Raw genomic sequence first — 24,006 nt, forward strand, 5'->3', positions numbered from 1 at the left:
TTCTTATTCTATGATAAAGTCCAGGAGGGCAATACTAGTATGGGAGGCAGGAGTAGTGGTTAGTCTATGTGTGCTAACCCTGCATATTCAACATACATGTTATAAGGAATATGATTTTTGAAGTGTGTGTGAGTGTGTGTGTGTGTGTGTGTGTGTGAGAGAGAGAGAGAGAGAGGAGCAGGGTTTTGGGGTGAGTGAAATGGATCTTGGCTGCTGATTTACTGTTAATTTAATATTAAGGATTTCTATGTCAAAGTGCTTGATATTTTATAATTTATTTTTTTCCCTTTCTAGGTTTTGTAACTTTCTAGGTTGCTTATTTCCTCTTTCTCCTCTAATTCTGTCTCCTCCACTTGGTAGCTGTTTTTGTATGCAGTGTGACTTGAATAGTAATACTAATGAGAATATTTTAATTGGATGTTGCCTCTATTTTCCAGGCAGCGTTGAAAGGATATACATACCGGTACAGCATGCATGTGGGCTGAGATATAAAGTGAGGTCTTCGAGAGATTAATTTGTCAGTTAACATTAGAAATGTCTCTGGGTTGGAGGAGGATGTTAGGGCTGTTTGGATAATGGCAATGAGCTTTCAGGGTCTATAAGGGGGAAAGCACTAGATTACTCTGGCATGGCACTGCTTGGATGATATCCAGTAGAAACCTGAATCCTTTCCAGGAAAATAGGCTTCTGAATGTGCTGACTCTAACAAGAGAACATTAGAAGCTAATTTGTCCATGGTTTATAAGCACATTGTGCTTTTAATTTGATCCTTTTTTAGATATGTAGTTGGAAGATTTAAGCTTGCCATCAATATTTCATATCTTAGTTAGGAAATGGTAATGAAATCAATGGTAAACTTTTTTTTGACTCCCTCCATGTTTTCCCACTTCCCCTTTAAAACACACCAAGTCAGGTTGATTCTCATTTTGTATTATGTACCTAGAGATTAATACCAATTTTTAAAAATGCCATACATATTTATACATATTTATTAATAGACAAATTACCTGAGTTTTTGGTCAAGAGAGCAACTCTACATGCTTTTTAAAAACATTCTGAAAGATTGGGCTCATGTTTCTGAGGTTTTTAAAACCTCCTACATTCATACAATTTGTTTTAAGGAAAAGCTTGGGCGTTCCTTTCAGGTTACAAAATATGAAGTGAGAACTGGTCCTCAGCTCAGAAATCCTGATTAGGATATTTGGTTCCAGAAAAATAATTAAATAACGACTCCCTTAATTTCACTTGCCTTCTAAATTACAATTAAATAATAAAGGTGATATATTGGTATTGCATGCTCAAGAGCTCACATTGACTGGATATTATTTGAATACCTTTAAGATAACAGGGTGGGTATACGTTTGTGGAGAAATAGCAGTGCCCAAAGGACTCTGCCCAATATATGATGCCACACTCCATTACAGAATACATTTGCCCTGATGACACTATTTGCTTAATTTGTATTAGTATTAGCTAGCCAGATAGTTGGAAGGTAGGATAGCATTGATTATATAATTCAATTCAGTGTTGCATTTCCTTGAAAAAGTTGGTGATTTCTAATGATCCAATCATAAATGAATCTGGTTCTTTCCCCAGATTTTTCTAAGAAAGAATGAGGCCTCTAGAACCCACTGGGTGCCCTTTCAGAATAGATGCTTGTCTAGAGCCTCTGCATCTCAACCCACTATGTGCAGGACAGGAGGAGAGGACACTACTACACACAGCTTGAGAGCCTGGGTGCAGGTTGCAGGGATCCTCCTCCTGTATGTGATGAATCCAAGGCATCTGGGCATTATGGGAAATGCAATTCTTAGATTATCTGATATATGCTTGGTAGATTGAGAAGACAAATAATAAAGTCAAAAAGAATATGTCTTTGTCCTGCCGTGTTTTTAACTGCACACATTGGAAGTTGTATATTTTCTTGGTTTAGAAAGCATGTGCATTATCTCTTTTTCAGGTTGTGGAGTCTTTTCTACAGATCAGTTAAATTTGATATGAGACATTAGTATTGTATACAGTATAAGGTTGGGGAAGAAGAGAAGGGTGGGGTGGGGTGGGGAAACATACTGTTTTCTATAGAGTACGTGTGGGGTTTTGCGTCAGCGTCAACTGGGTAGGTTCTCTTTCTCTTCGCTTATTATATTCCCTTGGTATTGAGAGGGATTGCGGGGCAGAGTGTGGTTGGTTGTCTGTGTTTGTCTGCAGTGAGGTTTGCTTGCATTTGTGAGGGGGGAGATTGTTGGGTCAAGTTAGCCATATTGATTTGTGTGCTGTCGGTGGATTCTTGTTGTTGCCTTGTTGGGCTGTGTATGTGATAAAGGGGAGCCATACCGGGACGAATGTGTCCTCTTCTATTTGTCCCTGTGTTAGTTTCAGTTTATTGGTTAGCTTTTCTAGTACGGCTGTTTCCCATATGGTTTGGTGCCAGTGGTCCGTGTTCACTCCTGACAGGTCTGGCTATGATGTTTCTGGCTGCTGCAAGTAGGTGGGTTATAAGCTCTTTATAATGTGAGTGGGCATTATCATCTTGGAAAATGTTCAGTAGGGCCAGTTCTAGGGTGACTTCTAATACTTGCTTAGTTATTTTGCATATTTCTTGTAGGACAGTTGATTGGATCACACTTCTCAATGAAACATCTTTATTTTGAAATGTTCACCCTGTAACACTGATGTGGCCTCAGTATTAATTTCAGCTTGAACAGGAACTGTTGGCTTAGGTTTGCAATTTTGTCACAGCACTCCTTCCGCGGCTAAAGTACTAGTTTTAGTCTGAGCAGAAGTCAAACTAGGATAACCTTTCCAAAGGTTTAGAACCAAAAGTTGCAATAAAATAGCTGATGCAACCGGTTGTACATCTGATTTAAATCCAGGGTGAAACGGTGGAGGTGGGGTAGGGGAAGGTAGCTTAATATATATCTTTTTCAAGTTTAATCCAAGTTTAATCCCAAATTTAATCCAATTAGAAACAGTCCAGTCAAAGTTTATTAGAGCGGCTCTCCAAACACCTCCCTGTGTGTCAAATGCCACCTTATGGTTAGAAACAGGAATGATACGCGTGGAGGCAAAAATCTGGATACAAGTGTGCAATCTATGGCTGAAATTACATCACAATCCTCAGGGCCTGGTCCCGTTGATACTGAAAGAAAACTATCGTTTGCCATGGAGTAGAGCCATTGAAAATAAGTTACAAATTATAGGCCTTTAACAAACTCACCTCTTCTCCTGTAATTACAATATAGCCAAAAATATAGTCAAACAGAGAATAATTGACAGAATGATTTAAATAAATGATTTAAATAAAGTTCCATCTTTCCTGATATCAGAAGACCGAAGATATCTGTCGCTTCCAGCTGATTATCTAACCCATTTAGAGATACTGTACCATCACACAGAAAGGCGTTTACTCTGGCCAGGTTTCATATACTGCTGTCAGCGGTTCTATATGGGAAGTTTAGACAATTTCCCCAAGAAGACAGTCTCTGTCCGTGCAGTTCTGGAGAAATAGAGACCACCACCATGTATCTTTTCGTTGCTCCTTTTACAGAGACCTCTGAAACGAATCTACCCTAAAGATATTTGATGAGTTACCTGGACGATCTGAAGAATTGCAAATTAAATGGCTCCTTTCAGACTCTAATCCAAAGGTCACTGCTACGGTGGCAAGATTCTGTGCAAATGCTATCAAAATTCAGGAAGTACAGTTCTTAAATTAACTACTGAATAGAGCCAGGCAGATTCCATCCTAATTTATAGCGCAAAGTAAATAATCAGTATAAAAATAAGGATCAAAGGTTGATTGATCCTTTTAGATAAGTTGTTTTAGTTTATTTTAAAAAGTTTTTTTAAAAAAATATTTTAAACATTGATGATATAATGTAAATTACTGTGCTGGTCGGTGACCGTAATAAAGATTTATCTACCTTTTTTCAAATGATAAATTTGATTGAAAGGTATTAAGATTTGAACACAGTACAGTGTTGCCCATTTACATAATAGGCAGGGGTAAGTCTTGGAGTTTTGATGGGGTGTTTTGTTTCTGTTATTTGAGGGTGGTAATGCAAGTTGTTCCTGCCCCCTTTTAAACTTTCTTAAAAGCTTGGATACACACACACAGAGAGAAAGAGAGTGAGTGAGTTTGCTTAAAGAGCATGGTTTGTGAAAGTGAAAGCTGATTTCAGAGTCATTTTGTGAATCGTAAGTAAAGGGGGGCGGGGGGGGGGCTATTGTCTGGGCAAGTGTGAACTGAAGCTGTTCCCTGTTAGGATAGATTGAGCATGACACATTTCTTCCTTCTACCACTGTATCCCCCCCACCCCCGCCCCCCCACGATTCTCACTCGGCAGCATCAACAAACCATCTACCCCACAATGGTTAGTATAGTAGAAAGCTTGATGCAGCCTTGGCTGAGGTCAAGCACTCCAATTCTAACCTCTCAAGGGCTTTCTCTATGTGTTGCCAGTGTACTGGTAAAAATGACTTTAAACTCTTGTCAGCGCAGTTACTGGTGCATGCATCACAGTCCCACTCAAATAAACCTGTCACAACACAGAGTCAGCAGCTAGAGAAGAGTACAAGGGCAGGCCTCTAGCTTTTCATTCGAGCATCACTAAACGTGCGCAGAGTGCCCAATTATTTCAGCATTATTGAGCAAGCCTACAGGAGGACCCAAGCTTTGCTACATTAGATTTTCTTTAGTAATTTGCTCAAGTACCGCTGAGGACACTTAAAGGACTTAAAACGGTGGCTGCAACCAGTTTCCTTTTCTGGATTGTTAATTCAGGTTTCCTCTTTCAAATTAACTCTCACTGCACGCTGCGCAGCAGCTCTAGGAGAACTGTTTAACACTAATTTTCTCAATTTTCTCCTTTTTTTGGTGCGTGCGCAAAACTTTATTGCTGCTTTCATTGTTAACTTGTGTGTTTTGATTATACATGTGTATATATGTGTGTTACTGCTCCTGGAAGAGCTGCTCTTGAAAGGCCAGGCTTATCATGTTGGTTTTGTTCTTTCCAACCCTGCAGTTTAAAAATATCCTAATAAAGTTGATGGTGTGCAGCCTTCCTCACTGCCCTACCCCGTAATTTTCCAGACATTATAGGCTGTAGTGCCAATCTAGATGTTTAATGGACTACATTTCCCATCATCCCTGGCCATTGGATGTGCTGGCTGGAGATGATAGTAATTGGGAGTCCCAACAGCATATTGGAGGGTGGTGCGTTGGCTACTCTTGCAGTAAACAATTGTGCTTTTCAGCCAATTTCATTTATCAAATGTCTCCACCTGCACCAAGATGCTGTACTGTCTTTAATTATTTTTTGTGAAGCAAGGCCATTGACTGGTTGACAGCCCTTGAAGATACACGAGTGCAGTCCAGGACACAGTTAACTGCATTTAAATCTTTCTTCCCTGGAACAAATTCAATATCTGTGTTTAATTTTTCACAGCAGCAGCAACTCCAGGCCCAGCATTTGTCACATGGACATGGTCTCCCAGTGCCTCTCACTCCGCACCCTTCAGGATTGCAACCACCAGCCATCCCACCCATTGGCAGCAGCGCTGGCCTTTTAGCCTTGTCGAGTGCCCTTGGGGGCCAGTCCCATCTCCCGATCAAAGATGAAAAGAAGCATCATGATAACGACCACCAAAGAGGTAGGAGATGTTTCACTGGCCTTCCTCTTCGTGGAGAGGGAGGAGTGGGTAACAAAAGATTTGGTGAGCATGCAAGGGCAAGAGTCATCTTGGAACTCATGGAAGGTTCGGTCGCCTTAAAGAATTGAACTCATTCTCTTTTCCCGTCACCTATTCATAGAATCCCCTCCATGGAACATGTACAGTGGTACCTCTACTTACAAATAACTCTACTTACGAATTTTTCTACTTACAAATGGAGCTCCGTCCGCCATCTTGGATGCGGTTTAGATAGGATTTTTTCTACTTACGAATTTTTAGCTAGGGTTGCTTCGACTTACGAATTTTTTCTCCCAATGCATTCCTATGGAATTCGACGTACAAAATTTTTCGACTTACAAATCTGTGTTCGGAACACATTAAATTCATAAGTAGAGGTACCACTGTACATGGTGGCATGCCTCTTTTCTCCTTTCCTTGAAAGCCTTGCTCAGAATCCACATTTTCCATATGCCCTTTGGCTTGTCTCATAAAATTTATTCCCTACTGTAACCAATCCTGAAAGACATGTACAGTCGTACCTCGGGTTACAACGCTTCGGGTTACAGACTCCACTAACCCGGAAGTAGTACCTCGGGTTAAGAACTTTGCCCCAGGATGAGAACGGAAATCACGCGCCGGCGGTGGCAGCAGGAGGCCTCATTAGTTAAAGTGGTACCTCAGGTTAAGAACGGACCTCCGGAATGAACTAAGTTCGTAACCAGAGGTAACACTGTAACTGCATCTGCCCACATTATTCCCTCCCTACCCTTCTTTTGCCCATCTCTCTATTATTTTCATAATCTCAGCTTCTTGGGGGCAGGGATCAATTTATTTTGCACCCCAGGGAGGTCACTTCAGTGCTGCTAACACAGCAGTTTGACTTCACCCCCGGAGGTGCATTCCATTGTTTCTCAAGACAGGCAGATACCAGTAATTCTGTAAGGCACCATGAGTCAGGTGGCTTTCAAATTTCAAAGGGCTGTCCCACAGACGATGGAGCAGAATTCTGTCCTCTAGAAAAACAGGGAGCAACTAGAACCAGTGGGTGGAAATTGCAGGGAAGCAGATTTCCGATAAATATTAGGTGAAACCGCCCAATAAGAGCTGTTCGGCAGGGGAAGGGATTCCCTCAGGGGGTAGTGTAAGGTTTGCGTTTGCAGGATATATTTAAGGAGAGGCTGGACTGTCATTCTCCAGGATGCTGTAGTTGCATCCTGCATCGCAAATTCTGCATCTGAGCACATGACCTCCAAGTTCCCTTCCAACACTTTGATTTTGTGATCTGCTGATAGCCACTGGCCTGGTTCAGTTATATTGCTAAACCATGGTATAGCATTGCAAGAACAAGCCTGCACCAGCCTTGGGTTTGCACACATCTCCTTTGCACAAGGAGGTTAAAGGCTTCAGCATTTGATTTAGAACTGTCTAAATCAACCATTAGTTCTGATTCTTTTTAGAAGAGTTAACTTGATTCTCTTTGGTGTTAACTAGTAAAACAACAAGCCACAGCTCCATGAGTTTGAATATCACAGGAAATAGTGGATAGTTCTAAAGTGGAAATATCCAGTCCCATTGTGTGTACATAGGAGGAGGGAGGGGGGGCTATAAAGCCAGAGGTTAAGCATTATGTTTGGGTAAATAAAAATAATGATGCTGTGTATGTATAACCCTTGATTTGGATGGTGTAAGGATGGCAATGTTGGAAGTATACTCTTGTTGGGACAAGAAATTTGCTGTGGGCCATAATGTGAAGAGATAAGGATTGGATGCAGTGTACTTGGCTCCTATTTATTCTCTTTGAAAAGCAAATACTTAGCTATATCTTGTACTGTAGATTCCTACATTATTGCTATAATATCTGTTGCAAGAAAGTGTCGGTAGGCCAATATATTCAGATGATAAATTCAATTTATAAAATTAGTTGTACAATACAGGTGTCAATAAGAGACTGCACAGATTAGATTATATGTGTGTTATTTATTTATTTTAGCAGGGATTGGGTGGGGGGGAGGGTAAAGAAATGCATATTTTTATGTAAGCTAACATTTCTCTCTCTCTCCCTCTCCCTCCCCCTTGTCTCTCTCGGCCATGTTGGTGCTGCGGTTGTGCATGAAGATAGAGACTCCATAAAGGTAAGACTCCATTTCACAATTGGGAGGATTAGCTGAAAAGAAATGCAGTACTTTTTTATTGTAGTTGAAAGAAAGCATAGGAGGTGTGTTGTGATTGTAGCCAGATATAATCTATATTGATTATCAGAGTCTTGGGTCAGCTATTCCAAAGGTGCTACATATAAAGAAAACTTCAAACGGTCACACGATAACGATCAGTAGCTGCTGTGAGAACTATTTATGTGTGCTTTGCTTGCTGGCTGATTCCTGAGCAATACATCCTACTCTTCTTATCAGGAAGTTTTCAGGATGAATGAATTGATGCATGCTGGCTCTTTTGAGAGGTTTTGAGTTGCAGGGGAGACAACACACAAGGGATCCTTCCTGCTTCCCCAATTCCTAAATCCCAAGAGGACCTTCATTCCAATGTGCCGCTCTGTAGCAGAGAGAGAATTCACTATGGGCTTGTCTCCCATCTGTTAAATGGTTGTCTGGAGTGACTCCCATAATTTTGAGCCTAGTAATGAATATTTTCACTGGAATTAGTGTTGGTGCCTGGAGGCTTTTTGATATTTTAACACAAATTAGCTGTACCGAAGCATGGCCTTTCAGATCTTTGGGTATGAAAAGCGTCCTAAATGTGAGCGCTAATCTGTTGTCAAGCAGAAACTAAGACAGATGTCTTTCTAATAACATTCTCCAACCCAGATTCTAAGCTGGTATGCTATGTAAAATAGAACATTAGAGCTGATCTAATAGCCCAGAATAGAATATGCTTTGTATTTTTGTGTAAAAAAATAAAGCCAACTAGCCAAAAACAGTTTAATGGCTGCTTGTATGACACAGTACTAAACAGATTCAATTGATGATAGTTGAAAAACCAAATTAAAATAATAGCCTTGTCTATTACATGCCACCAACATGAGTTTGACCAAACTGCGGGAGGCAGTGGAAGACAGGAGTGCCTGGCATGCTATGGTCCATGGGGTCACGAAGAGTTGGACACGACTAAATGACTAAACAACAACAATAACAACAACAACATAACACAATAAAATAACCTCAGCCAGAAAGTAAATTAAAAGCTACTCTAAACAAAAAAGTGTATAAATTAATTTTCTAAAAGTCATCCGTGAACCAGCCAACTCCCACATCATAAGGTTGGTCAGTACCTCATGATTCCACTCCAGAAGATTTCTGGATGCGCATGAAATTCATTTATTCACCGCTGCCAAAACTCTGGAGTAGACACATATCCTGAATGGATTTTTGCTATTCATGAGCTTCTCATGTATTTTTAGAAGGGGGTTGGAACAAGGCTGGCATCTTCACCACAGAAACTGCTCTGCCATCCTCTAGTGCAGGATTAGCCAATGGCCATGCCATTGCCAGGTGCTGATGGACTCTAGCTCCCATCAGCCTCAACCAACTGCCATGGTCATGGATGATGGGAGTTGTAGGCCAGCAACAGCTGAAGGGTGTCTGCTGAATATGAGGATTTCTCTCAACACTAGAGCTGCAGATGATCCCTTGCCTCTTTCCTACCCCAAATATGAATGGAAGCCTGCTGTGCTCAAGCAGAGTACCAAAACACTCCGTATTCAAGGTGGAGGCATATCAGTTGAAGCTCCAAGAGCTTGGCAGGTGCTTATAGTGAAAGGCAGAAAAGCTCCACTTCGCAATGGCTTCAAGCTGGACGAAGATGGCATGGGGTAGGAGTATGTCCTGACAACCATAGGGTTTTGGCTAGCCATCCAAAATTAGCTGGCTCCTGACTCAGAACCTGCTGAAAAGAAACCACACCTGGGTTCAGGAATGTTTTCACACCCCAAATAGAGGGCTGTGGTTCCAGGTTGAAGTGCTACTTTTCTCCATCCCTTCTGTGGAGAGGAGTTCCACAGGGACAGCAGCACCACAGAGAAGATAAAACAAGCTTCCCCATGCTCTCTGTTCCCACTCACCTCACATGGAAGTAAGATAAGGAAAATCAGCACAGCACTAAAGATACGCAGTGTTCATTCTACAAAAAAGATCTCGCAGTGCTTTCTGAAGATGCTCAGGCTTCATTAAATTCCCACCCACCTACCCTGTTCAAGAGAAAAGGTGGCTCAAACCTGGAAGCAGTTGGGTGCTTTTTTGCACATTGTTTGCAGTTGATGCATACTTTCATGAAGCATGTAAGCAAGAAGGCACTTTCTAAAGCAGGGCTGGGAAACCTATGGCACTTCAAACATTGTTGGACTCCTATATCCATCAGCTCCAGCCAACATAGCCAGTGGCGAGAGACAGCGGGTGTTGTAATCCAACAGCATTTTTGAAGACCACAGGTCCCTCACCTCTGATCTACAGTATATAGGACTTAAGGTTTTATGCAAAAACAATCTTGAGCAGTTGGAAGTGATTCATACTCAAAGCCTTTTGTCTCCAGTGAAGTGCCAGAGTGACTTCAGGTTTGCAGTTAATGACACCTGAAACTTTTTCCTATGTGCATTTCATAGTAAGTGTTGTTCTGACGTGCCACAGTGATACACTCCCAGGTACAATGTTTCTAACAATACATGCATAAGACGCTACCAAAAACAGAGTTGATCTTGATGTGTTTTTAGATGTGATATCCAGATATGCACCATTGGTACAAGTGCAATTTAGCATGAAAATAACAGGAAAGTATAAACCTGCATGTATGAAGTCCACCTTGGAGTGTGGAGGAAATGGCTTCATGTTAACAACTATTTTTCTCTCTCTCCTGAAATGGGAGAGGTCTGCAGTCTGAACCCTATCCCAGTCCTCTGCTGGTGCTGTTCACAGCTTTGTCATGTTGCAACAGGGTGGATTTGACCTTGTTCTTGTCACTTTCACAGTTACCCTCAGGGTTCTTAACAGCTGCAAACTGACAAGAACTGTCAGTTTTCCATCTGGGCAATAATTTCCAGTGTGTGCAGCAGTGGCAGGATAACTGCCTTTCTGCAGACTGAAGAAGCCAGCATTAAATCAGTTTACAAATGGTCCAGTTTCCCAAATAATAAGTCCTCAAAAAGAAAGGAAGGAAGCCATATAGGTACCCCACCTTTCTGCCCTAAAATACACAACCAATTTACTGTCCTTGTTAACAGTTATAATAAGTTCATCCAAAAAAACCAAGTCCCCAATAAAACAATCCATTTTGTTATTTTTCTTATTTGAACTATAACAGTACAATAAAAAAATGTAATCCAGAGCAGTTGGTCCATAATGAATTTGATTTTGCCCTTTCTCATAAAACCCTGGGTTCCCTTTAAATTTATGTCTCCAACAGAGTCTCTGTAAATCATGGGTTGGGAATAAGATCCAACTGGTGGGCTGCATCCTAAGCTGCTCCCATCCTTGATGGCCCCCACCCTCAGCTTCATGCCATTGTTGCAGGTAGGCAAGGTCACCCCCCCTCCCGGTCAGTCACCAACCTGACATCCCTATATGATGCCAGATGACTTAACATGAAAGGAACGAATCAGGAGCACACCCTTAGAGTGCACTCCTGACGCTTCCCCCTTCTTCCTTTGAAGGCGTGGCTTGGATTCAAACAGGGGATGCAAAGGAAGAATGCAAGCAGGGATCAGCTCCACTCGAGAGATGTAGTGGTGAGGTGTCATGGCTGAAGGCTTTCTATGCTTGCATTACTGTTTCTGCTTTGCATATTTCTGTTGTGATCTTCGTGTGTGTGTGTGTGTGTTCCTTATGTTTTTAAGTTGGTTTTAATATGATTGGACACTGATTTTCAGATCTGCTTTGGTGGGGGGAAAGGCGAGGCATAAGCTGAAAAGCAGAAATATACAAAGACTATAGGTGTTTCTCCAGTAGTATTTGCAGCCAATTTTCATTCAACTAGCAGTATGGCTCTGCTAGTTTTTCTCTCTGCATGAACCTAAACAAGAATGCATGGGAGCAACTTGTGACCTTTCCAAGCGTCACAGTCTTCAGCCATGTATGGTGGCCTTGCAGGAGCAAACCTCCCATTTCTGCTGCTTTCTTGGAACTGCAAAACCAAAAGGGTTGCCCAAGCAAATATCAGGCGGTTTATGATACAGCTTTTGGCTGGAAGGCTGCATGTGATTTAGGAAAATAAAAGTAAATTGGGCCTGTATACTAGTGGTTTAGAGTGTCCATAGTCATGGCTATCTCCACGAGTTTTTTCCATAATTTGTGAAAGATTGCATTATTACCCAAAACTTTTGAGCAATTTTTTTTAAAAAAATGTTACTGCTTTTAATTTACCCCTTCATATGAACACTTCATTGTTTGTTGGTTGCTTTTATGTTATTCATCTCTTTATAACAAAGTCTTCCAGCAATTTAACACTGAGAATTTATGGTTAGAGAGGGATTTGGATCGGAATCGTAAACTGATGAATGGCATGTTAACAAATCCTGTGTGAACCATGAATGTGTGTAAACGATATTGCAGGATGGCCAGCGTTGCTCAAAACTGAAGAAAGGGCAATAGAGATTAACCAATGAGGTGTGTCATTGTTCAGTAGATGCGACTAATTCACCTGCAATTAATGCGGGGTTACTTTTTTCCCTAAGCCATTAGGTAGACATCTGGAATGACAGCATGCAAGGGTGCAGCTCCTTTTGCACTGATTTATTAGGCAGTGATAGCTATTAATAAATGTTTGTCTTGTACACCCATCAAATTGCAAGTTGGATTGTGTCAGCATCTAGGGCTTCTTGCCAGCTTTGCAAGGTGAAATAGTTTGCTAATTTCCTTAATGTGATCTGTGATGCCCACAGTAGCAGTTAGTTGCTTGTTCTATTGATCTGCCCTCTCTTAAGTGGCTCCTGGTTAAGAGAGGCTTTTTATGATTGTCTACTGTGTGACTTGAGATGGTTTTTATCAGCCAGAACGTGCCAGTTGCCAGCAGCTGGAGACTGTGTGCTTGTATGAAATAATTTATTCATGCAAGATAATGCTCCTTAACATTTAACAGGTAATGAACGTGACATAAATTTCCTCCTTGCTTTTAATTTTTCCCTTTCCTCTTCTAATGTGCAAACAGGCAGCTCTGGCGCTCTAAATAATAAGTAATTTTTGGCCATCTGTCAAAAGGAAATTTCAATACAAATTTAAATTAATGGTGCCTGAAATTTTTTATAGCTCCTCTAAAAGCCTCTAATGTGCAGAAAATTCTGAATCTGCTGGTAGTAATTAGTGTAGCATGTAATGAGGATGTGGGCAATGTTATGCAGCCCCAGTGTAACGTTTTGATATGGTAGCAAAAGTTTGATTTATACAAGGTTGTGGCTGGGTTTAATTGTGGGAGACGCTTTCAAGTGTTTTCTTGAAGATACAGATTATTAAGCAGGGCAGATTTTAGAATAGCTAATAAAATGTAAATTTAGGTGTTGCTGTAAGAATGAGATAATTAAGGTAGCCTACTCGCTGGTGTGAACAGGAAAGAAATATGTCCAATTGTATTTTTATTCCCATTTTTTTTGAAAAGATGTGATGACCATTCCGTAAAAGGTTCACAAAATGTAGATAACTAGATCAATGCATGGAGGTGGATCCTTAGGCCAGAAGGAAAGAGCACCAGTGAGAAAGGGGTACAACATTTCTTTGCACAGATGTGTAGAAGAAAAATAATTGTTCGGTGAAATTACATGTTTCTTTTAAAGTGCTAGCTAACCAAATGAGTAATAGTAATTTAGGCTGGAATCCCAAGCACACTGAACTAGGGATGTAAGCCCTTTGGACACTGCGAACAGGAGGTTGCCATATGTCCTCTTTTTCATGAATATGTAAAATAAGAGGCGTCATAGCGACCCATAATTAAAAGTAGAAGTCGGCAAATGTGTCCTCTTTTTTGCCCTTCAAAATATGAGAACCCTAATTCTGAATACATATGCACAGAATTCACTGTTGGAACAGCCCCCTCCAGGCATATATCACTCAGACACCCACAACTTCTCAGCTCAACTCCCCACATCCATGATTTATGTGTAGGCCTTGAAACCTATGTGTTTTTTAACCCCATGAATTATTACAGGGAGCTAAGCATAATGATTTTGGTTTGTTTTTTTCAAATCAGAAACTAACACATGGTTGGAAAGCAAAGAAGCTGTGTGTCCTTAGTTGGTCCCACTAGCCTTTGAATGCCTAGAGCCCCTTTCATGTGATTATGAGTGCAACTATGGAAAATCTTTATTTTTCTGTATTCTTTATACTTTTTAAAGTTTAGTGTAGATAATATGGTACCATTCACAACATTGTTGTTGATAGCAAATGTGCAGTCTGCCACTTCTATAAAGTGGTACCTCGGGTTACAAACACTTCGGGTTATGCGATTTCAGGTTACGGACCGTGGGAAACCTAGAAATACCGGAAAGGGTTACTTCCGGGTTTCACCACTGGTGCATGCGCAGAAGCACTAAATCACATCATGTGCGTGTGCAGACGGTTACGAACGCTGCGGGTTGCGGACGTGCCTCCATCACAGATTACATCCGCAACCCGAGGTTCCACTGTACTGACATGCCACAAGTAGGGACTGTTTTTCTGTGCTTCCCAGACCTTTAATGTCATCAATAATAATAATGTTATTATTTATGCCCTGCTCATCTGACGGGGTTTCTCCAGCCACTCTTGGCACCTTCCAAAAGAATATAAAAACATAATAAAATGCCAAACATTAAAAACTTCCCAATACAGGGCTGTATTCAGATGTCTTCTAAAAGTTGTGTAGTTCTTTATCTCCTTGACATCTGATGGGAGGGCATTCCACAGGGCCGAGGCTGTTTGAAATGTAACAGCAGAGATAAGTCTTCAGGTATGCTGGGCTGAATGTTTGACATGAAACCCCAGAGATCATTCTGTGTACAGCTTAACGGTTAATTCTGTTAGTATTAAAGTCTAATAAACGGGGATAGGTGGAGATATTGCTTAGCAGCAGGCCAGAATGGCATGATCTTTGCTGAAGTAACACATGCGCTGATTGGCTGTGTAGTTTTCAGTGACTTTTTCCTCTGTATGTTTGGTTGAATGTGTACAAGGCCTGAAGGAAGGAAGACAAAAGTTCTCTGTTCCTTTCCCCTCAAACTATACACTGGTTCATCTTGCTCACTAAAGTGCTATCAGAATTTCTTTTCTCACTCCTCAACTCCGTCTGCGTTATTTAAGTGACTTTGCTAACAATGGGTAGTTCTGAGTTGCATTTTGCAACATAGGAATAGTTCTGTTCTGTTTTTGTTTTTTTAATGATAGAAACCATTTGCAGTGGTGAGGATCAAAATAAGGGAAGTAAGGAGGAATTTACCAGACAGAGAGGTGCAGGCAGTCTGTCTTTAGTTTCCTGTAATAGTGACTTCTTATACCAGTGAAAATGGGGAATTTTGCTTATACAGTAGATGCCTTTTGCTTGCTCACTGGCAAGTCTCATAGTGAGGTGGGAATATACCTCCTCTTAATACTTCTCCCTGCACTGTGAGTTGTGGTAGCTTTGTAGCGAGGGAATAAATTGTAACAAATTCAGCGGTTTTAGTAAAGTTTCTGTGGACTTATTTGGCAATATAATGTTACGTTGTAATAGAAAAATTACTTTTGAAAGCAGCATTTTTTAAGGCCACTGTAGATACAAAAGAATAAGGAGAGACACATGTATATACCTTTCAGATGTTTACGTAATAACTAGCAAGGTTCTCTGTAGCATGTAACATGTGTATACATGTACACATTTAGTTCTTTGTTGATGTGTGTTGATTTTTCCAATTACTATAGCACTATATATACTATAGCATTGTAGCACTTTTGTATTGAGAGAGCACCCAGTTTCCTTTCATAAAAAAGCACAACAGGTTGCCAAAGGAGATGTACATTGAATGCCACTCATTTTATCAGGATTCCTTTTTTAAAAAACTGCTAAGCTCATGCGAAGCTCTGACTTACTGAATGTGTGAGCAAGCCTTGAGACTGATGGTTTATTACAAGGCCAGCGCTTCACAACTCTTCCCTCTCCCCACTCTCCGGATCTGTAGACTCATTGGCATGGTGAGTTGAGGGTCACCCCACCTTCCTTGCTGCCAAGACTCACGTGGGACTGAGGCAGACGGAATCTTCCGAATCTCAACAGCAGGACGTTGAAAGCAGCAACTACCTATTTCCACTCCCAAGAGGTTGACATGAGTTTTGATTAGCTTTTCCAGGATAACATTTATAAAGAGATGCAGTGTGAGTTTTCCTTTGTTTCACAAGGGTGTATACCCTGGAGACACTTGGTATTTTATTTTATTTTCTATTATTTTTTGGGGAAAGGGAGGAAGGTCACCGCATTGTAGCATGATGAGAAAATTTTGGTTGGTCTGGCAGTACAGCAATTTGTGCTGTATTAATTGATACCTGGCTTTGGATGTGTGAGCTGTGGGGAATGTAACAGGTGCTGTAATTCCAGAAAATGTGTTGCAATTGTGGAGCAGATGAATAAATATCTGTGGGGCACAGCCCAGTCCTCAGGTGGTGAAACATGAGTGGATTAATGATGTGATTGGGTGAGACAGGCTTGCTTGTTTGCAATCTCAGCCAGTGACTGCTGAAGCAAAGCAAATATTAATTAGTAAGGCCCTGTTTGTTGTATTGGTCTGTCTTAAGTGGCTAATTTTGCATTGTTCTTTATAATACCCTATATTGTTGTTGGGTCCTGAACATATTGCAACTATAAAGGTAAAGGGACCCCTGACCATTAGGTCCAATCGTGACCGACTCTGGGGTTGCAGAGCTCGTCTCGCGTTATTGGCCGAGGGAGCGGGCGTACAGCTTCCAGGTCATTGCGACTATACATATACATATTTAAATTGCATCATTAACCTGATATTCTGGTAAATGTCTTCAGAAGGGGTCTTCTCCCTGCCTGATGCACTAAACTCTTTTTAGATTTCTGCATTTTTCTCCCACGCTCACTTTTCTTTCTAATGAAGTCATCTTGTGCTTTTTAATTCAGCATAGAACAGTCATTTGAGAATAACAGCATGTATTCTTGTTGCAAAAAATTAGATTTTCCATCTCTCAGTGTCCTGTGTGTGTGGATACATGGTAGATATAGATGTGTGTGTCCATATTTCAGTGCTAGAAGCAGTCTTATCTAGTACCTTCTCCCAGCTTTGCCTGCTGAAGAATTGCTTTATGCTTGTAAGGAGAGCCCCTATAAAGACACTTCAGACAAAATCCTCTGATGCCTACTTTACTAAATCTCTGACTGATTAATGATTTAGAGAAACATGTATTTTCTTTCTCCAGATGTTCTAGTCTCCCAGAAGGCAAAAATCTTATGGACTTGTTTATTTTTAACTATTTATATACCACCCTGTCACAGAGGCCGGATCAGGCTACTTCAGAGTGACGACGCTACGCAGCTCTGCATTTTATTCTTTTATTGGTGCTGCATATTTACAGTGCTGAAGTCATTGCTATTTACAAGGAACAATGTGGTCATTCGGTTTCAGAACCTCCGAATGGCTTTTGGCGCGTCTTTCTCCAACACAAAAGCTTTGGCAGACCCATCCTCTTTCCCCTCCTCTTTCTGCGTAATTCCGGAGTTGGGGGGATGGGTCTCCCCCCCTTATTCGCCCCTTCCTGTTCCACCTGGGACCCTGGCTCCTCTACCTTGCCTGAGCCTCGGACACGACTTCCTGCTTCCCCACTGGAATCGGAACTCTCTCTGCTTTCCCCTGTGCTCGGGGATGGGCTTGAACTCAGGAGGGGAGGGACTTCGCGATATCCCCTGTCCCTCACATCCACCCCCCTCCCAAGCTCTCCTTCACCCCTCCCCAGGTCCCCCCCAGGTGTCGGTGACGACTGGAAGCCTAAGAACTCAGTGCTTTCCGAGCCCGTTGGTGTGAACACCTCCCCCCAGTCCTGCGAGCCCCCCCCTTCCGCCTGGGAGGACGGGAATCCCAAAAAGTCCGTGGCGTCAGAGCTGGTGGGGGTAAAAATGTTCTGCCAATCTGCTCCTTCCTCTGACTGGGTGGATCTCGGTGACGCCCATACCTCATCCTCTGGTTCCTCAAACTCCGCTTCCCAGCGCCATGGTGAACTGCTCTCCCGTGCTTCCTCCCCCTCCCCCTCCCTTTCCATGTGCCAGGGCTTGGGTCTATGGGGAAAGAGGGCGTGAAATTCTTCTACCAGGAATTCCTCCTGTATCTGAGTGGCTGGGACCCATTCATTCTGGGACGGTGGAGCATCCTCCCATGCCATGAGGTACTCCAGGCCCCCCACCCCCCTCCTTGAATCCAGGATGGCCGTGGCCTCATTGAGTTGCTCCCTGCCTTCCCTCTCCCCCCCTCCCTCAGGGGTTTGTTCGCTGCCTCGGAGCCTGCTGCTTTCCCTGTACGGCGACAGCAGCGATCTATGAAACACTGGGTGCACCCTCATGTCCTCTGGCAGTGCCAGTCTGAAGGCCACCGGGTTGACCTGTTGCGTGACCGTGAAGGGGCCCAACCTTCTGGGCGCCAGCTTTTTGCACCTCCCTCTGATGGGAAGGCCCTCCGAGGACAACCAAACTTTGTCCCCCACCCTAATGACCTCCCCTTGTCGCCTGTGGCGATCTGCCCCCTTCTTGTACGCTTCCTTGGCTCTCTCCAAGTGTTCTCTGAGCTGCTGGTGCACCGTCTCCAGTTCCTCTGCCCAATCCTCAGCCTGCGGGCCCTCCTCCTCCTCCTCCCCCTCCCTCTCTGGGAAAGATCTGAGGTCGCGCCCATAATTGGCCTTAAAGGGCGACACCCCTGTGGAGACGTGCACTGCATTATTGTAGGCAAATTCTGCCAGTGGCAGGCGATCCACCCAGTCTGTTTGCCTCTGGCTGACGTAGCATCTGAGGTACTGCTGCAGGATGGCGTTGACCCTCTCCGCCTGTCCATTAGTCTGCGGGTGTCTAGCCGTCGACAAGCTGACCTCCACCTGCAGGAGGTTCATGAGTCGCCGCCAGAACCTGGAAACAAATTGGCGGCCACGATCCGAAATAACTCTTAAAGGCAATCCATGCAGTCTGAAGACGTGGTCAACAAACAGTTTGGCCGTTTCTTCTGCGGAGACCGCCCTGGCACACGGTATAAAATGGCACATTTTGGACATAAGGTCCACCACCACCAACACTGCGGTCTTGCCTCTGGAAGAAGGCAGGTCTGTGATGAAGTCCATGGACACCACTTCCCACGGCCTGTGTGGTGTGGCTAAGGGCTCCAGCAATCCTGCTGGCGGTGCTCTGACCACTTTTGCCCGCTGGCAGGTGTCACAGCCCCGTACATAGTCTCGAACATCTTCCCGCACCCCTGGCCACCAGAAGTGTCTCATGACCAGGTGAGCAGTCTTGTCCCTCCCAAAATGACCCGCCGTTGGGTTGTCGTGCATCTGCTTGAGGACCTTACGTCTAAGCTGGGTGGTGGGCAGGTACAGTGCACCCTTGTAGAAAAGCAGCCCACTGCGTTCTGCAAAGTCTTTCGCCTGCTCCCTCCCCCCTCTCAGTTCTCTGAAGATGCGGGTGGCAAATTCATCCGCTGCTGTCAGTGCTGTGAGTTCTGCCTCACTCACCACTGCTGCTCCGCAGGACCATGCTGACGGGGGGAAAATGTGCCTGGGTGCTGGTGGCGCCTCCTCCTCCATGTACTCCGGTTTGCGGGAGAGGGCATCCGCCCTGACATTCTGCTCCCCCGGGATGTAGTGGATGGAGAAGTTGAAGTTCGAGAAGAACTCTGCCCACCGTATCTGTCGCTGGTTGAGCACCCTGGCCGTTCTCCAGAACTCCAGGTTCTTGTGGTCCGTGCACACCTGGATGGGGTGCTTGGCGCCCACCAGGAAGTGTCTCCAATGCTGGAACGCAGCGTGGATCGCAAGAAGTTCCCTATCAAACACCGTGTAGTTGCGCTCTGGCTGGGTCAGCTTCCTGGAGAAGAAGGCACAAGGTCTCCACTCCCTGTTGGCGTCCAGTTGCAACAAAATGGCGCCCAGAGCTCTATCAGAAGCATCTGTCTCCACGCGAAGGGGCGCGTCCTGAACCACGTGGAACAGGTTCTGGTCTGAGGCGAACACCCTCTTGAGGCTTTCGAACGCTGCTTGCGCCTCTGGTGTCCACCTGAACTTCTGCTTGCCTCTCAGGCAGTCAGTGATGGGAGCCGTAACGCGAGAGAAGTTCTTGATGAACTTCCTGTAGAAGTTGGCGAAGCCTAGTAGTCGTTGGGCATCTTTGCGCGTCCTGGGGCTGTGCCAGTCCAGGATGGCCTGCACCTTGTCCTTGTCCATCGCTAACCCCTTGTCTGACAGCTTGTAGCCCAGGAAGTCCACCTCTTTGGTGTGAAACTTGCACTTCTCCAGCTTCACATACAGGTGGTTCTCCTTCAGGCGCTGCAACACCTCCCTGACGTCTTTCACATGCTGCACTGGGTCATTGGAGTAAATAAGGATGTCATCTAGGAAGACCAAGCAGTTCTTGAAGAGGAGGGACCCCAGGACGTGGTGCATGAAGGCCTGGAAGCATGCTGAGCCCCCTTGCAACCCGAAGGGCATCACCAGATATTCAAAAGAGCCCAGAGGCGTGAACATCGTGGTCTTCCATTCATCGCCTTCCCTGATCCGGATCAAGTTGTACGCCCCCCTCAGGTCGAGCTTGGTGAAGATCTTGCCCCTGCGTGCCGCTGTCAGGAGATCATCCACTCTGGGCATGGGGAAAGCCACTGGCTCTGTCACTGAATTCAGCCGCCTAAAATCCACCACCAGACGGCGCTGTTGCGTGTCTTTCTTGTCAACCCAGAAGACCGGGCTGCCCCCTGCTGCCTTGCTTTCTCTGATGAACCCCCGCTTGAGGTTCTTGTCGATGAAAGCGCGCAGATCCTCCAGTTCCTGGTCTGACATGGCGTACAGCTTGGCTGGGGGTATAGTTGCCCCTGGCACCAGGTTGATCTGGCAGTCAAAAGGCCTGTGTGGGGGTAGGTGGTCGGACTCCGCTTCGCTGAAGACCTCCTGCAGGTCCCAGTACGGCTTGGGTATCGCCTCACCCCCTTTGACGTGCATGGTGGCCACCGTGGCTATTGGAGGCCCCTCCCCTGGTTGGTGCTCCATGCAATGTTCCAGACAAAAGTCCGACCCAAACGTGATGCATCTCTGGTGCCAACTGATGGAGGGGTCGTGGCGCGCCAGCCAGCTCATGCCCAAGACGATGGGGGGGTCTGAGATGGTGGTGACGTTGAATGCCAGTGTCTCTGAGTGCCTTCCCACCGTCATTCTCATGGGGGGGGTTTGATGAGTGATGGCCCCTCCCAGCAACTCTCTGCCGTCAATGGTTGCCACGTGCAGAGGAAAATCCAGCTGCAGAAGCTGGATCTGGTGCTGTTCTGCAAAGTTCCTTGAGAAGAAGTTCGCTGACGCCCCACTGTCAATTAGGGCGAGGACCGTCAGGGGATAGCCATTTGGGAGCGTTAGCGTCACTTCTAGAACCACTCCTGCTCTGGGAGGGGTGGGCTGGCTCTGCTCCTCTCTGTGCGGGTGGGCGGGCTGGGGCTGTTGTCTGCTGACTGTGCCTGGCTGCTGCCCCTTGTCTCCTGCAGCCAGGCTTTCCCGTTTCCCTGCTGTGGTGCTGCATCAGTGGGGGAGGGCATAACCGTTCCCGCCTTTCCTTGCCACTCCCTGCGATGTGGGCAGTCTCTGACGAGATGCTGGGGGGAGTTGCAGAGAAAGCAATTCCCGCCTCTTCCCTCCCTGCGTCTTGTCGCCGCTGGGGTTTGAAAAGCCCGCGCGCGCGCGCTATCAATTTGCATGGGTTCCTGGTCCTGGCTGGCCCCAGGCGTGGCTTGAAAGGGTTGTTGGGGGAGTGGCTTCTCCTGCGACCGTGGGAACCAAGCCCGCTTTGCGCGCGTTGCTTGCTTGTCGCTCCACCGGGATTCCTGTCTCACCCCCACCGCCAGAGCCGCTTTGCTCAGCTGATCCATAGTACTGGGCTTTGGACCTCTCGAGAGCTCATCTTTCACATCCTCATTCAACCCCAGGTAGAACGCCGCTTGCATTGGGGCTGACTCTAGTTCCCACCCCAGTCTGTGCACCAGCATGGTGAATTTCGCCCAATACGCGCGAACTGTCATATTTCCTTGGCGTAAATTATGAAGTTCCTCCTTAGTCTGGTCCATATGACTATCGGACGAATACATCGTTTTCAGACCTTCTAGAAATAGTTTGACATTCTTCATGCAAGGATTCTTTGTTGCGATTAACGGTCTTAGCCACTCCCTGGCTGCCCCGGTAAGGTGCTCCACAATAAACGCTACCCTGTGCTCATCATCAGGGAACTCATCATGGTGCAGCTCAAGAGCATACACAATCTCAGTCTCAAAGCCATGATATTCCCTCGGGTCTCCATTGAACTTGCTTACTAGGGTCCCGGCTCTCCTTCCTGGCAGCACTTGGACTTGGGGTGCCCCTCCCGCCTTGTTTTTCTCTGCATCTAGCTTGTTTTAGAGGTCTACCGCCGCCGCCCTTAATTGCTGCTCTCTTTCCTGAAGTGCTCTCACCTGTTCCGCAAGTTGTAGCCTGTCGTCCTGGACCTTCTTGGTTTCTTCTTTAGCTGCCTTTAATTCCCCCTGCGCCTGCTGCGCCAGCTGCTGCAGTTCTTGCTGGGCTTTCTCTGCGATCTGCCGCCATTTCTCCGCCTCTGACACACTCATCCCGCCAACTCCAAAGTAGCCCAAAAAAAGGATTCGGAGGTTGCTGTCACAGAGGCCGGATCAGGCTACTTCAGAGTGACGACGCTACGCAGCTCTGCATTTTATTCTTTTATTGGTGCTGCGTATTTACAGTGCTGAAGTCATTGCTATTTACAAGGAACGATGTGGTCATTCGGTTTCAGAACCTCCGAATGGCTTTTGGCGCGTCTTTCTCCAACACAAAAGCTTTGGCAGACCCATCCTCTTTCCCCTCCTCTTTCTGCGTAATTCCGGAGTTGGGGGGATGGGTCTCCCCCCCTTATTCGCCCCTTCCTGTCCCACCTGGGACCCTGGCTCCTCTACCTTGCCTGAGCCTCGGACACGACTTCCTGCTTCCCCACTGGAATCAGAACTCTCTCTGCTTTCCCCTGTGCTCGGGGATGGGCTTGAACTCAGGAGGGGAGGGACTTCGCGATATCCCCTGTCCCTCACACACCCAATATTAGGAAGTTATCTAGGTGGTTTACAAATAAAATGATTTAATTCTAGGGTGATATACAACTAAGTGATACTCAAGCCACTGAAAGCAGTGGACTTAATTAGCTTGATACCACCTTTAAAGTCTAAATATAAGATGAGGCAAAAACCAAAAAATCCAAAGCAGAATAAAATCAAGGTAAAATTAGCAACATGGGTAATAGGTTCCAATGTTTAATGAGTTACTGGAAAGAGAATGTGACTCGACAGTTGGATGTTGGATGTAATAGATCTAGTCTGATCAACTCCCTGACATGCTAGCTTTCTATGTGCATAAAAATGTGTTGTTGTTCTTTATGGAGAAGCATTCAGTCATGTGATCCCTTATCTGCATTTTGAAGTAATATGACCCAGACATAGGTTTACTAAATTAGTGAAAACTAGATAATTTGTTGAGTGAAGTCCAAGTGTTGGTTGTGTTTGTAAAAATGGACAAGGTTTTGTCCAGTCCACTTAACCTGCAATTCAGTCCTATCAATCCCTAATACAGTTCAGAGAAAATGGAGAATAATAAATTACTGAATTATGTGCTGTGAGATTTCCCAAGCTATCATATAGTTTTACTCTCACAATTAGCTTTTATATGATGATATTAAGAAGTTCTACACTTTATTCATAGTTAACAGCAATGGCTCAAAACTAGCAGACTTGTATTTAAAGTTCAAATAAGTTCTAGTATTATTGCAAGCGGAAATGGGTGCTAATCAAACGTCACCAAAGCTGAACCTCAAAAAAAGCTTCGTGGTCTTGCATGCATTTTCTGGTAAATATTTGCTTGAATTTAATTATAAATAGTTTTGAAATCTGTAACACATTTATGCAGTCTGAAACCTACATATTTAAGGAACTCTATGATAATGTATTTAAACAAAGGGCCTTATGCTACTAATTTATGCATGTATTTATCACAGTTGTATAGCTGCATAACTAAGGAGTTCAAAATTACATATACAAGTTTATTTTTTAAATTTTATTTAAGAAAGCACAACTATCATGTGAAATAGGTTAGATGAGGTATTGTGACTTGCTCAAGC

At 44.4% G+C, this 24,006-nt stretch overlaps 1 protein-coding gene across 4 annotated transcripts in view; it reads left to right on the forward strand.

Annotated features, from left to right (window-relative positions):
• Window positions 1–24,006, forward strand: part of LOC118076889 (transducin-like enhancer protein 4) — a 138,444-nt gene that overhangs the window by 70,887 nt on the left and 43,551 nt on the right. For 2 of the 4 annotated variants that reach the window (XM_035100057.3, XM_060280071.2), the window contains 2 exons: window positions 5,448–5,652; window positions 7,789–7,805. In XM_035100057.3, coding sequence (XP_034955948.1) covers window positions 5,448–5,652; window positions 7,789–7,805 — 222 coding nt within the window. The remainder of the gene's footprint in view (window positions 1–5,447; window positions 5,653–7,788; window positions 7,806–24,006) is intronic. The other 2 variants (XM_060280067.2, XM_060280072.2) reach the window with 1 other exon arrangement.

The sequence above is a fragment of the Zootoca vivipara genome, chromosome 10 (assembly GCF_965207765.1).
Source record: "Zootoca vivipara chromosome 10, rZooViv2.hap1.1, whole genome shotgun sequence".
Lineage (NCBI taxonomy): Eukaryota > Metazoa > Chordata > Lepidosauria > Squamata > Lacertidae > Zootoca > Zootoca vivipara.